At 30.6% G+C, this 14100-nt stretch overlaps 1 protein-coding gene across 2 annotated transcripts; it reads right to left on the bottom strand.

The window, feature by feature from the left end:
- Positions 1 to 1321: 1321 nt before the first annotated feature.
- Positions 1322 to 3808, bottom strand: LOC115701478 (actin). 2 transcript variants are annotated; one of them, XM_030629291.2, is made up of 5 exons: positions 3540 to 3808; positions 3015 to 3084; positions 2513 to 2906; positions 1819 to 2432; positions 1322 to 1713 (listed from the first exon to the last, which is right to left on the bottom strand). In XM_030629291.2, the coding sequence occupies exons 2-5, from the start codon at positions 3072 to 3074 to the stop codon at positions 1648 to 1650; spliced, it is 1134 nt and encodes a 377-aa protein (XP_030485151.1). In that variant the 5' UTR covers positions 3075 to 3084; positions 3540 to 3808; the 3' UTR covers positions 1322 to 1647. The 2 variants fall into 2 exon arrangements, with proteins under 2 accessions (XP_030485151.1, XP_060958559.1); XM_061102576.1 differs by having other exon boundaries at positions 3015 to 3119; positions 3540 to 3697.
- Between the last annotated feature and the right edge of the window lie 10292 nt (positions 3809 to 14100).

Raw genomic sequence — 14100 nt, 5'->3', positions numbered from 1 at the left:
TTAGCTCATCAACTTGACCCAAAGCGAGGCATTCTTGAGCATCATGAATTTTAAAATCTTTAACTTGTCTGCCTCCACATCGATCCTTATAGAAGAACATAGCATTAAAGTACCCTATAATGATCCATGGCTGTCTCATTTTTCCAAAAGCATCAAGTTTACTCCAAAGATCATTTCTCTCCATCAAAGAGTTACTTCCATACACTGCTGTTCTGAAAAAATCTTCCTTGAAGCCAACTATTTTTACTTTGAAATGCACAAATTGATTATCTTCCAAGACCACCTCCACCTTGACCAATTTATCTACCCAAATTAGCATAATACGATAAGATATAACCTGACTGGAGTACCAATTCCAATTAGGGTAGTTATTCATCATACTCTGAGCTTTTTCATGTCTAATTTTGGTCTCAAAAAAGCACCAAAACCGACTTTATTCAGATTACACGTATCAAACAAATCCAGTTGGTTCTCTTTTTTATTCAGCCCTCTAACTTTCCACCCCTTGATATTGGATCTATCCATCATAAAGAGATTTTTGACCAGAAACGATTGCATCTTCATCATCTTTTTCCAGAACCTCATAACCATTTATGATTGTAGCATTAGTGCTCGATTTCATGACTGTTTTTGGACCTTTTCTTCTAGGGGTTATCTAATTTCTTGTATCTTTACTCTTGTTCAGCACCCGAACCTTAGAGTTATCATCTTCTACTAGTTTTTTTTGTGATAAGTTATCATCTTCTACTAGTTTTTCCTTGCATTCTTGTGAGGATACTTTAGAACTTGCACCAGTATAGTGGTGCTGCGTTTTCTCTTTTGTATTATTGTTGGATTTTTCCATCAGATTCTGCTTGCTGCTGTAGCTCAGAACCAGAACTCAAGTTCTCCTTGTTGTCTATTGAGTCGTCTTTCTTTTCTCTTTATTGCTTCTTTTTCCAAGCTACTGGTTTGCATTTGTTACAATTGGCTACAGTATGTCCCAAAAAGGCACATGTTGCACACTTTGTTGGCAACCATTCGTACTTAACAGATTGATCCACTAGTTGTTTTCGTTCATTGACATAGGCTATCAATTTTGGAGGATTGTCAATTTTCCACATCGACTAAAACTCTTGGAAACTTGATCATAGTCCTTTCAAGAGTTAATATAAAATATGTAGAAATCGTAATAAATATGGCATATCTTCTAACGCGTTGGGTATTATAGAGTACCTTATGACAATGCTCTAGTGAATAAGGTAAAAAAAATTATCCAACTTAAACCAAATGAGTAAAAATGATGCTTAAATTTTCAACATGCAATAAAATACTATAATAATTCAGAACTCAAATAAGTATGTGATAAAAAAAATTTGCTAAGCAGATGAGTACTGTACAATATACAACTTTATCTATGTAAAAAAAAAGATAAATCTTAGTAAAAATTTACAAACGCCGTGCTTAATTTTCCAATATAGTAAAAGATGACGACAGAGAAATAAATATGATCAATGAAAGATTTTCATAGCAAAAGTAGAAACCAAGAATAAAAAAATAAAAATAAATAGACAAGAAGATTTTGTAGCCACTTAATTAGAAGCTTTTATTTCTGTAATACAAAATGTGTGTAGTGTTAGTTATTTGTCCACCTTTTAATCTTTGTGATTAGAAGCATTTCCTGTGAACAATTGACGGTCCAGATTCATCATATTCTGCCTTTGCAATCCACATCTACATCAAGAAAACCAACAAAATAGTTAGTATAGACAGTTTTTCCATACACATGTAAAAAAATTTACCATGTACATTTATGTGATGGTGCATCCAATCCATTACCTGTTGGAAAGTACTGAGAGATGCCAAAATGGAACCTCCAATCCAAACACTGTACTTTCTTTCTGGTGGAGCAACAACTTTAATTTTCATGCTGCTTGGAGCCAAAGCTGTAATCTCCTTACTCATTCGATCAGCAATGCCAGGGAACATGGTTGAACCACCACTAAGGACGATGTTGCCATAGAGGTCCTTCCTAATATCCACATCACACTTCATGATAGAGTTGTATGTGGTTTCATGAATACCAGCAGCTTCCATTCCAATCATGGAGGGCTGGAAGAGAACTTCAGGGCACCGAAATCGTTCAGCGCCAATGGTGATCACCTGGCCATCAGGCAACTCATAACTCTTCTCAACAGATGAGCTGGTCTTTGATGTCTCTAGCTCCTGCTCATAATCAAGAGCAATAAAGGCAAGTTTCTCCTTCATGTCCCTCACTATTTCTCGCTCTGCTGTAGTTGTGAAAGAGTAACCGCGTTCGGTTAAAATTTTCATGAAGGCATCTGTGAGATCACGGCCTGCAAGATCCAAACGCAGGATGGCATGTGGAAGGGCATAACCCTCATAGATGGGAACTGTGTGACTCACACCATCACCCGAATCAAGAACAATACCTGAGGAACAACAAAACATAAAAAAGAACATTAGTTAAAAGGGAAAAAAAATTCACGCAAATGATCTATTGATTGCTTACCAGTTGTACGACCACTTGCATAAAGTGAAAGGACCGCTTGGATAGCTACATACATAGCTGGAGTATTGAATGTCTCAAACATAATTTGAGTCATCTTCTCACGATTGGCCTTAGGATTCAGTGGTGCTTCTGTAAGGAGAATTGGATGCTCCTCTGGGGCAACACGAAGCTCATTGTAGAAAGTGTGATGCCAAATCTTTTCCATATCATCCCAATTGTTCACAATACCATGCTCAATTGGATACTTTAGAGTCAAAATACCTCTCTTAGATTGAGCCTCATCTCCTACATATGCATCCTTTTGGCCCATACCAACCATCACACCTGTGTGTCGAGGGCGACCAACAATACTAGGAAATACAGCTCTTGGAGCATCATCACCAGCAAAACCAGCCTAAAATTTCAATATCAATACCAAAAATATAATTGAGCAAAAATGCATCTCAAGAAAACTCGTTAATGCTCTAAAAAAATAACAAAATAATGAATTTTGAATCAATACCTTCACCATTCCAGTTCCATTATCACAGACAAGAGGTTGAATATCCTCGCTTTCTGCCATTTTATATTACCTTTTGTAGAAATAAACTATGTTTAATGATCCTTTCTGTAATCAAAATGTCTTCTTCAAAATAATTTTATAAAAAGTTATCATATAATAATAAAGAACAAGGAAGAGATCAAGCATTATAAATCCATTTTAAGTTATATTGAAGGAAGAAAATTATGTTATCATTATCAAAAACACTAAGTAATGATGTAATGGCTCGTTTGATTTAGTTTCCAAAACTGACCAAGTAAACTCAAAAACTTTTGCTCTTAAATTTTAATGTAATTTTATAAAACAGGAGAAGCAAGCATATCTTGGATGTAAATGAGTTTTTCATACATTATTTAACTAACTACACAAAATTCATATTATTTCATTTCATCTAAAGAAATTATGAAAAAATCAAATGGGTAATGATGAATCATAAAACTGAATCAAAACAACTACTTGAGAACAAAATGAAAGAAAAGAAAATACCTTTCTACTGAGAATAAGAGAATTTTAATTTCTTAAAATATGTTTATTATAAATTTTGATGTTTATACTCAATGATAATTTTTAAGAGCATATGTATAAACTATAAAAGGAAAAGCTGATAAAGGAAATAATTGTAAATTAAGAGTATCGATTTACTCCCAAAAACGACCATGAGATTGTCAATTATAAATAGTGTTAACAATTTTCTTAGAGGCTTAACAAATTTTTTGGAAGACTTAGCAAATATTGTAGGATGACCAAGTAAAATCGATTAATGTTTGTTACTTTAGAAGCCAAATATAGATTAATAAAATCTAATGATTGAGAATGCAAAGGTAAAAGTCAACTAATATTTTATAACACTTAAATAAATATGAAATGATGTGAAATAAGAAAGTAATATATATACGTACATTTAGAAAATAAAAATTTATAGCAATATATATATATATATTATATAACTTTATTATATTATATATACTTATTTAAAATTAAGTGTTCATTTTTTTTTTGAAAATACTTGTTATTAAAAATTAATATAGATAGTCATTTACAATAACAGAGTAAATAAGTAGAAGAATATTTTTCAACCAAAAACAAGCCTCGTCCACCCTTAATGCAAATTTTGCCAAACTGTGAGCAACCATATTAGTTGTACGTTTGACATGAGAAACAATTACATTAGGAAAAAAAAGATAAAATATAAGAAATATCTACAACCAAATCATGAAAAGAAGAGATTACATTGAAGGGAGCTCTCAAAGAATTAGAAACTATCATTGTTCTATCTCTACAAGTGAAATCAGCAGCTGCTGTTGTAAGGCCCAGTTTAAGCTATGGAAAATCGCTTTGGCCTCCATTTCATGAGATGAAAAGTTTCCAATTCTCGACATGGAGAGAGCAGCAGTAACACATCTGTTTAAGTCCCGAACTATAGCTCCAATACCAATAACATTCTTCTTTACATCCACTGCAGCATCAATGTTTAGTTTTAATGCACCAGCAAGTGGCAGCTTCCATGGTAGTGGACCGGGAACATGGGATGTTAGTTGTGATTGATCAACAGTGGCAGTAGCGTGGTACTTGAGATTTGTTGGTCGATAGTTTTGGAGGTAGATAGTCACATAAAAAGCAAGATCCTTAGCTGGTTTAGCACTTTGACCATGAACAACTTTATTCCTTTCACTCCAAATCGACCATAGTGTGTAAAAGATTTATTTCATCTCAAATTTAGAATACATTGAGTTTAGATGGAATAAGTAATCAGCTTTTCGCATTGAAGAACATGCTTGCCAATTGAACTTCAGGTTCAAAAACCTCCAAAATTTTTGTGCATATTTACAGCTAAAGAAGGTATGGCCAATTATTTCCCAAGCGTGATGGCAGATAGAGTATGTCGAGTTCGTAATGATTTTTCTTCGAACCAAAGAGCAATAGGTAAAGCATCGTGGAGAACTTGCCAAGAAAATATTTTCACTTTTGGCAGTAGTTGGAGAGACTAGAACAATTTCCACCATGAAGAGGCTGATGTTAAGCTTGAAGTATTATCAGCTTCATCGAGAGATGTCGTAAGGTGGTACGTAACCAGTTAGTACTGTATAAAAACTGGAGTGATGATGATGCCAAACAAGCGTATCATTAGAGTTGAAGTACTTAAGTTTACATTTTATTACTTATAAAAAATATAATTTTAATTTTATATACATTCAATATATAACATATATTAAAAAATATATATAACATTTATTAATAATTAAATATTATTTAGTATAATTAATATTATATATCAAATTTTATATTATATTATATATATTTTATTTTATTTTTTGTTATAATAAATATTATACTTGGACATAAATAAGATATTGGACGATTTCTTAATGGGTAATACTCATTAATGGGTAGTAAAAAAATTGATGAGGTGGCAATTTAGTGACTTGGTAGAGTAGGTTACCAACAAGTTTTTTTTTTAAAAAAAAATATATATTTCCTTTTTTAATTATAGAGAATGATGATTTCGAGAAATTATTTTTAGAAATTAATTTATTTTACTTAAATTATTATATTATCCTTACATTAATATTAAAATGTATAATGCAACATTAAAGATCTATCTTAGTTGTTGAAAGGTTTTTTTCTTAGTTTATGCATTATTATTATTATTTAATTTTATTTTTATTTTTTTATTCTTTTTTCCTCCCTTCCTATCTATTGGACTTTGTGTTTTAAAGTGTTTTTTTTTTTTTTTTGCATTTGGGTCCAATTAACAGTTGAATCAGCTTTTAAATACCCATTGATGGGTATTAAAAAGATGATGATGTGGTGATATGTTGACTTCCTATAGCAGGGTACCAATAATTATTTTTTGGGGGGAATTACCCTATTTACTATTTTTTTAACTTTTTTTTTTCAAATTTACGGTTTGGGTTTCTAAAGTGGTTGTAGCGCTAATTGCAATTGGAGTTTCTATACGATTTTTTGTTGCAATTTAGGTTGCAATGCTAGTTGCAATATATGGGTTTCTATGTAGAATTCCGTAAAAATACAAAAAAAAAAAAAACCGTTTTGAAGTGTAAAAATAAAAAATGCCCATTTTTTTTGTTAAAAAATATATATTTATTTTATTTAACAATAAGGTATAATAATTCTAACCAATAGTATTAAAGAATTAAAAGTTATTTTTAAAAACTCACTTATTTTGTTTAAATTACTACTTTATCTTTACACTAACAATAGAAATTTATTAAATTATGAGGGTCACTAGTGATATTTCACACTAACACTCTTTGATGAGTTTTTTTTTTTTCAAAGTTAAAGGAAAAAAAATTAAGTTGTTTTGATTTTATGGTTGGACAAAAAAAATGAGTAGCTTTATTTTTCTGCTCTTTGTTCTTATTCTAAGAATTGTTTTGTTACATTTAGTGCTTGAATTTCTTGTTTGGTGCTGGTAAGTAAACGGGTGATTAGTAAAAAAAATTAAATTAGAAAATGTTTTCTTCAATATTTATTTCTACAAATTTTACATAAATTTTTGTACTATATTTACTTGTTTGCTTGTTGAGAGAGAAGAAGATCGAGATGTGTATTATTTCTTTACTCCATTAGTTCATGCTCTCTAATTATATATGGACCTGGAAAATAGAATATTGTGTATAAAACATGATTTTGAGAAAATAGAGAAATTGACAATAACTAAAATAAGCAATTGTTATGTTCTAGTATAACAACTATTTTGAAGATTTCTTCTAGATATTATTATTATATTATATTATTTGCTCTTTAATTAATTATAAAATTATTATTACAACAAAAAATCATACTTTTAGTCACAATAAAATTTGTGACTAAAAGTAAAAAAGTTGTGACTAATTATAAATTGTCATTTCTACGTTGTGATTAAAAAGTTCGTGGCTAAAAGTATTAGTCACAAGAATCACAATTTGTTGTGACTAAATGTACTTTTAGTCACAATACTTGTTATGACTAAAACTAAATTAGTGACAATTTATAATTAAATATTATGTTTAGTAACAAGTAACTTTTTTGTTGCAACTAAAAGTCACATTTAGTCACAAATTCTTTTTATTGTGACTAAAAAGTTGTCACTAAAGATGGTCTTTTTTGTAGTGATTGTATTTGTGACTTCGTTGTTGGCTAAAAATTGAGTCAGCAAACATCATATTTTATGAGAGAGAAAAAAATTAGCTGCTAATGTCAAACTCTATGAAACCAAATAAGAAAAGTTAAATAAAAAAGTAAAAGACACCTGTTACCATTACAAATATCCAATATACGATGATTCAAATTTTATAGCACTACGAATTTTATTTTATTCTTCTCTTTTGTACTTTTTTTTTATATATAAATTCTCTTTTTTATAGTTTACCTAATGCAATAATTAATATAGATTAACAAATAATGATGTAAGACTAACCACCACAAAAATTACAAACTCTTAAAATTTTTATTTAAGACAAGAATTACTTAATTATAAAAATAAGAATAAGAAAAAAAAAATTGTTTTCGTATCTTATAAAATAAAATTAAATATAATATTATTATAAAAACTCAAATTTCTAAAATTTAAATTAAAAAATTATAAGAAAAATATGTTATTACAATATAGGCTAAATAATTGATTATAATTAATATTTTTTTATGTTGATAAATTATTATTTATTTTATAATATATGTTATGCATTTTTTTAAAAAGAAATATATGTTTTAGAATGGAAATATTTGTTGTAGTGAGGTTTAAAGGTGTAATTAATGGTTATTGAAGTTTTTAAATTGCCATAATTAAATTGTAAGGTATAAAAATTTAATATATATATATGGAATGAGGAGAAAAATAGAAAGAATAGATATAAAAAATGACGTCCATGTCATCAGGTAATAGGTTAAAATAAACAATATTTAATTTAAAAATTTAATTAATAGTTATAAATATCAACCATTAGATTTGATCCAATAGCTAATAATAGAATACCCATTCATAGGTAATACCCATTAAGAGCATGCCCATAAGATATTATACCTAATATATTTTGGTATATTATTTTTTATAACATTGATATATCATTGATATGATAAATATATTTCTTAATTAAATAAATACTTTCACTTATTATTTATTAAAATAAACACATATTTATAATGTATAATAAACATCTTGACAAAAAAAAAAGGATAATAAACACGTATGCACTATTATAATAATAATAATAATAATAATAATAATAATAATAATAATAATAAATAACAATTCTTCATAGTCCATGAGTCCATCTTATTCTAAGATTTATAATTTGTATACAGAATTCAATAAAAGACTAATATTAATACACTCTCTTCTTCTCAGATTTGGTCGTCCTCTATTTTATGGATATTGTCCCTATTTATATGAGTTTTGGGTGACAATTATTCCCTTAGAATTTTATCATTTGTAATCGTTCGTGAAACATGGGCAATCCCCATATTTTACATTTACATCACATGGGATAATGATAAATAACTTTTTACAACCGCTCTTTTAACTTTATCTATATTAGGGGTGGCAAAACAAGTTTCGACATGGCACACGAACACGATACGAATTTTACGTGTTAAGGTCGAGAAAATTAGACGCGGGTCAAAAACGAATCGACACGACTTGACACGAAATAAAAAGGAATCAAACACGACATGACCCCCTTAACACGAATTTGACACATTTGATATGATTTTTTTAAATATAATAACATAAAAATTATTCATAATAATATAATTATTTAAAAATATATATTTAGTGATTTAAAGTTACATTAAAGATTTAAATTTAATTTTCTTTAAAATAAAATTGAAAATATTTTAAAAATTTTAATTTTTATTATATATATAACAAAGTATATATATAAATGTATATAAGTTTTCTGATGGAACCTAAATTTATCAGTTTTTTTTTACAACTCCAGCTTCAATAATAGTAAAACAGGTCACAGTGGGTTGACACGAACACGACACGATTTTTTACGGGTCAGGTTAGAGTTGAGAAAATTAGACACAAGTCAAAAAATGGGTCGACACGCTTGACATGAAATATAAAAGCGGGTCACATAAAATATGACACGAACACGACACAATAACACATTTTGCCACCCCTAATCTATATGTAGTTATACTATGCCTTATTCTTCTTGCAATGCAACCAATCTCCTTAGGATGTTTTAACATAAAAATTAGCACCTAAGTATAATTCAAGTAATACTTCTCATGTTCTTCCATTAATATTGAGTGAGGCATACACGAGACGTTTATCACAATATGATAATTGCAAGGTAAATCATACTGGATTGTTGTCTAGTCTTTCAACATACTCACGAGTATATGGGTCAATGAGCTGCAGACTCTTTGAATAATTCATTATCTACCCTTTCCAAATATTTGTCGATTTCTCGTGTATTCTATGGATCCCGAGATGGACCTTTTTTGTTTCTTGTTCATTTTGTTGGTCTTATCAGTCAGTAGTTATTATTCATGGCTCATGTTATTTTTAAGAAGGTGAGTTTGAATATTTCTTCCAATTGAACTTTCCAAGGCAAGTTGTCTAAATGTAGTTATTATCGTATAATTCGAGCTGGTTCATATTCCAGCTTCATTACACATGTCAGTACCATATTGCTACTCAATATATGAGTATAACAATTTCTCCCTAAAAGTGCTTTTTAAAATAAAAATGACTTTTTAATTCCTTAAAGGGTACGATCGTATTTTTCTCACTTTAAAATTGCACGCTTTATTTTGGTAGTTCAATACTTTGATGTACGCATCATTTCAGCATTTATTATACTGATCCCTCTTTTTTCAATAGTTCCCATTTGTTCAATCAACCATCATTACGATCGAACTATTTTTATTATTAGGGTATAACATCCAATGTTCCTCTTATTCTGCCATTACCAATCAGGAGACTTTTAAAATTAAAAAAAATTCAACCATTTTGCTCTCTGAAATTACATGCCCTCATTATCCTTCACATATTTCCTCCGAGTTTCGAGTGATCAAACCCAGAATTACTAGGGGTGTTCGCGGTGCGGGTGGTGCAGTTTTTGACTATTTTTCAAACCAACCCGCACATGTGGTTTTTCAAATTTCCCAAACCACACCCGCACCGCGAAATTAAAAACCCGCAAAAACCGCACCGCAAAAAATTGTGCGGTGCGGTGCAATTTTTGTGGTTTATGCAGTTTGGACTATCACTAAATAATTAAACTATCACAAATACAACAAACTTTGAGTAAAACTTATCAAAATTCCACAAGACTTGAAAATAAATATGAAAAAAAAAATGAAGTGTCAACAATACAATAATTAGTAGACTTTAAGTTTTTTTTATTGAAAGAATAGTAGACTTTAAGTTGAATATTCACATATTGGACCTAAATAAATATAAAAATTGGTATTTTTATAATATGCGGTGCGGTGCGGTTTGAACCGCATATTAACAATTCAAAACTGCAAACCGCACCGCACCGTGCGGTTTAGTAAAAATTCAAACCGCGACCGCACATTTTTTTTGCGGTGCGGGCGGTTTGAGCGGTTTGGGCGGTTTGATGAACACCCCTAAGAATTACCAATGTTCAAGTCCTCTGCACCAGGAGTATCCAACAAGGAATTCGTCAAGACCCAACTTCTTACATCGAACCAGTAAGTAACATTTTTCATTGATCTTTTGATTAACTTTTTTTCTTCTCATATATGTATATTTTGTTGGAATTTATTTTACCACGATCTTAGATCTACTCACAAGTATGTTGATTTAACAACCTAAATATGAACTTCTAAAACGATAAATAAAACACATAAAAAGTTAAGAAACCTTACAGTGGGTGCAGCGGAATAATGTGTCTCCTTCCACTCAGATCTCTAACCCTTGATTCCTTTCTGTCGCGGGGTATAATCAAGACCTGAGCCCGAATGTCCTTCAGTTGGATGTGATCCTTCACAGTCTTCCAATCTATGATTGAGGTACTGTTTGCTGTGTGTGGGCACTTCTCTCTCACAAAGGATTTCGAAATTCTCTCTCTTTTTGCATTGTATATTTCGTGTATGATGAAGCATGCAAGAGGAAGAGAGGAGGGCTGCTATATATAGGGAAAAGGGAAGCTCAACTTTCCAAAATAGACAGTCTCCTCATTTACTGAGTAATTGATTAACTGCCTTATTTGGTGTGATCCACCACTTTCCTATTATAGATAACGGCTAGGTTTAGGTTAGTAATTACTTGGCAATTAAAAAATTGAAAATAATAATTGAGAAACACACAATAGTGGCCGGCCATGGTGTGACTTTGGCCACACTTGGGTTTTGCAGTTTCCACAATTTTATTTCTATTTCTCCAAAAATACCATTTTTCCAATTCTAACCACTTAAATGCCAAAACTAATTATTTAATAACTAAAATAGATTATTAAATAATATTGTCATTTAATATAATTATTAATTAGACATACAAAGTCTCTTAATTAATAAGTAAACCTAGAAACCATTTTCTTTACAATTTCATCCCTTCTTAGTGAGAATTCACAAATTAGACATAGTCTAACTTTTAGAATTATAATTGATTAATCATAAATCAATTATTGAGTCTTACAAACAGTATGGTCTCAACTAGAATGGGGACCATGGATCTATATTGCTGAGCTTCCAATAAGTTGAACTGAATTTACCAAGTAAATCCCTAACTCATTAATTCCTTGATGAATCCACTCTTAGAACTTGGAATTGCACTCTCAGACTTATATAGAGCATTCTATATGTTCCACGATATAGATATGCTATCTCATTTAACCATTGTTATAATCTTAATGTGATCAAAGATCCTCTATATAGATGATTCACATCGAGATGGGATAAATTTACCGTTTCCACCCCTCAATGTATTTGGCCCCTTAAAACACTTAGTTACATGTAAATGATGTTTTAGTGATCTAATATATAGTCACTGAAACAAGAGCTCATCCATTTACTTCTATTTAATTAAGCTCGAAGGGAATCATCACTTGACTTCTATACACCAGTAGAAGCTATAGATTCCATATTTATGTTCAGCGCTCCCACTCAATCATACTATCATGTTCCCAAAATATATGTATCACCCTGACCCAAAATTAGGCTTAACTAATAAATCAAAGAACATGAATAACACTCATGAGATTGAGCCTAAGCATATCAGGATTTAGATTCTTTTAATCTAAGATCAACTACTGATATTGACTTGGAAAGATACAACGGTAAGTTTATAATATCTTGTCTAAGTTCAATATCGGTTCAGTCCAATGTATACTCCATACATTCGAAACTAGTATACTTTACCAATGTCCTGGAAAGAACATAACACTTACTCCAAGTGTAAGTATACTTCATCGTTGATTATCACATCAGTGTAAATCCAAAACACTGATGAACAAGGACTTAGTCTTTTGAATCATATAATCACAATTACATTCCACTGTGTTGACAATATTGTAATTGTGAATAAATATATGTTCTGGATTTAACTGATTTTGTGCATATATTAAATATGTATATTAAACCATAAGCATGTAAAACACATGTTAACATAATCACTTCAAAATTTTTAAATTGATAATTATCAGATTGTAATGGGTTTTATTGAGGGTACAAAACCCAACATATTTTGTATCATTTATTTCTTAAGAGGGATTTATATGAATTTTTAATAATTTAGGGCTAGAAATTTTAAAGTTATGTGATTCGAAAATTTGGGATTTTAATTGTGCTCTATTTTACTAAGAAATTTTTAGGGCATTATACTTTGTGACAATAAAATGTCCCATTCTGATCAAGAATATGTACACCCAGACCCCTTAGAATAAGATTATCCCTAATTTCAAGTCGTAGTTTTTAAATCTAAAATTCATAAATATCAAACCATACTTGAAATAAGCAATGAAAAATTAGAGAGCACACCACTAGGACCAACCAGGAAGAGATATCCACTTATTATAGGTGATTCTTAAGTGAAGTTATTAAGGGTAAATATTTTTGTGTGCGAGAAGAAGCTTGGCCTGAGTTGCCTAATTTAGCAAATATTCTCTTAGTAAAGCCATTATTTTTACCACAAGTCACTGTTACTTTTCCACCAAGTGACTTGGAATTTGAGATCATGGCTCGTAAAGCTCGCAAATCTAAATTTCCTTAGAATCCCTTTATTACATCCGAGGCAGAATTGATCGAGTCCAAAGTCCGACAATTGCTCCTCATGTAGGTTATGTTCTAAGGTCTTGTGACATCAGGAATGAAAAAGAATGTTGTATTCACTCAGTCGCGCCTAGCAAATTTAGTTATTTTCTCACAAAATGTATTTTGAAAGATGAGTGTTGTAGTACTAGGGAATCTTCAAGGATGGGGACTTAGAGTGTTGAACACATTAGGGCAAGGGCTATTCTTCCCATAAGCAATATTTTAAAGACTTGTGCAATTACATCGGGATTTCTCCGTTTCAACTCGCACTGAACTCTTACAGAATCTTTGCCTACTTGAAGTCAACTTACCACATCTTAGGATGGGAGTGTCCAACACCCCTTAAGACTTTTTGCTTGTACTCCATCAAAGCCTGCCTTGTGAGGAAGCATGTTCAGGAGGCTTTTACTATTTGGGAGCCCATACCAATGATCACACGTCATTAGTTATCCATTGTTCTAATGTGATCAATGACCCTCTAATAGATTATTTACATTGAAAAGGTACTAAGTTACCGTTACACCTTCAATGTATTTTATCCTTAAAACACTTAGCTCCGTATAAATGATATTTCAGCAAAGTGAAATGAGATCTCCACCATTTATCTCTGTTTAGCCAAGCTCGAAGGATATCATCGTTTCACTTCTAAATTCCTATAGAAGTTATAGATTCCATATTTATGGTAGAGCTCCCACTCAATTATACTATCATGTTCCCAAAATGTACGTATCACCCTGACCCAAAAGTAGGCTTAACTAACAAATCAAAGAACATGTATAGTACTCTTGAGATCGAACCTAACCATATCAGGATTAAG

The sequence above is a fragment of the Cannabis sativa genome, chromosome 8 (assembly GCF_029168945.1).
Source record: "Cannabis sativa cultivar Pink pepper isolate KNU-18-1 chromosome 8, ASM2916894v1, whole genome shotgun sequence".
NCBI lineage: Eukaryota > Viridiplantae > Streptophyta > Magnoliopsida > Rosales > Cannabaceae > Cannabis > Cannabis sativa.
The sequence above is the reverse complement of the archived record's forward strand: the minus strand, read 5'-3'. Positions and strand labels throughout refer to the sequence as shown.

Coding starts and splice junctions, on each gene's coding strand:
- LOC115701478 (XM_030629291.2), bottom strand. CDS start 3,074: ATGGCAGAAAGCGAGGATATTCAACCTCTTGTCTGTGATAATGGAACT. Junction 2,907..3,014: donor ATGGAACTGGAATGGTGAAG/GTATTGATTCAA, acceptor TTGAAATTTTAG/GCTGGTTTTGCTGGTGATGA. Junction 1,714..1,818: donor CTCTCAGTACTTTCCAACAG/GTAATGGATTGG, acceptor TTCTTGATGTAG/ATGTGGATTGCAAAGGCAGA.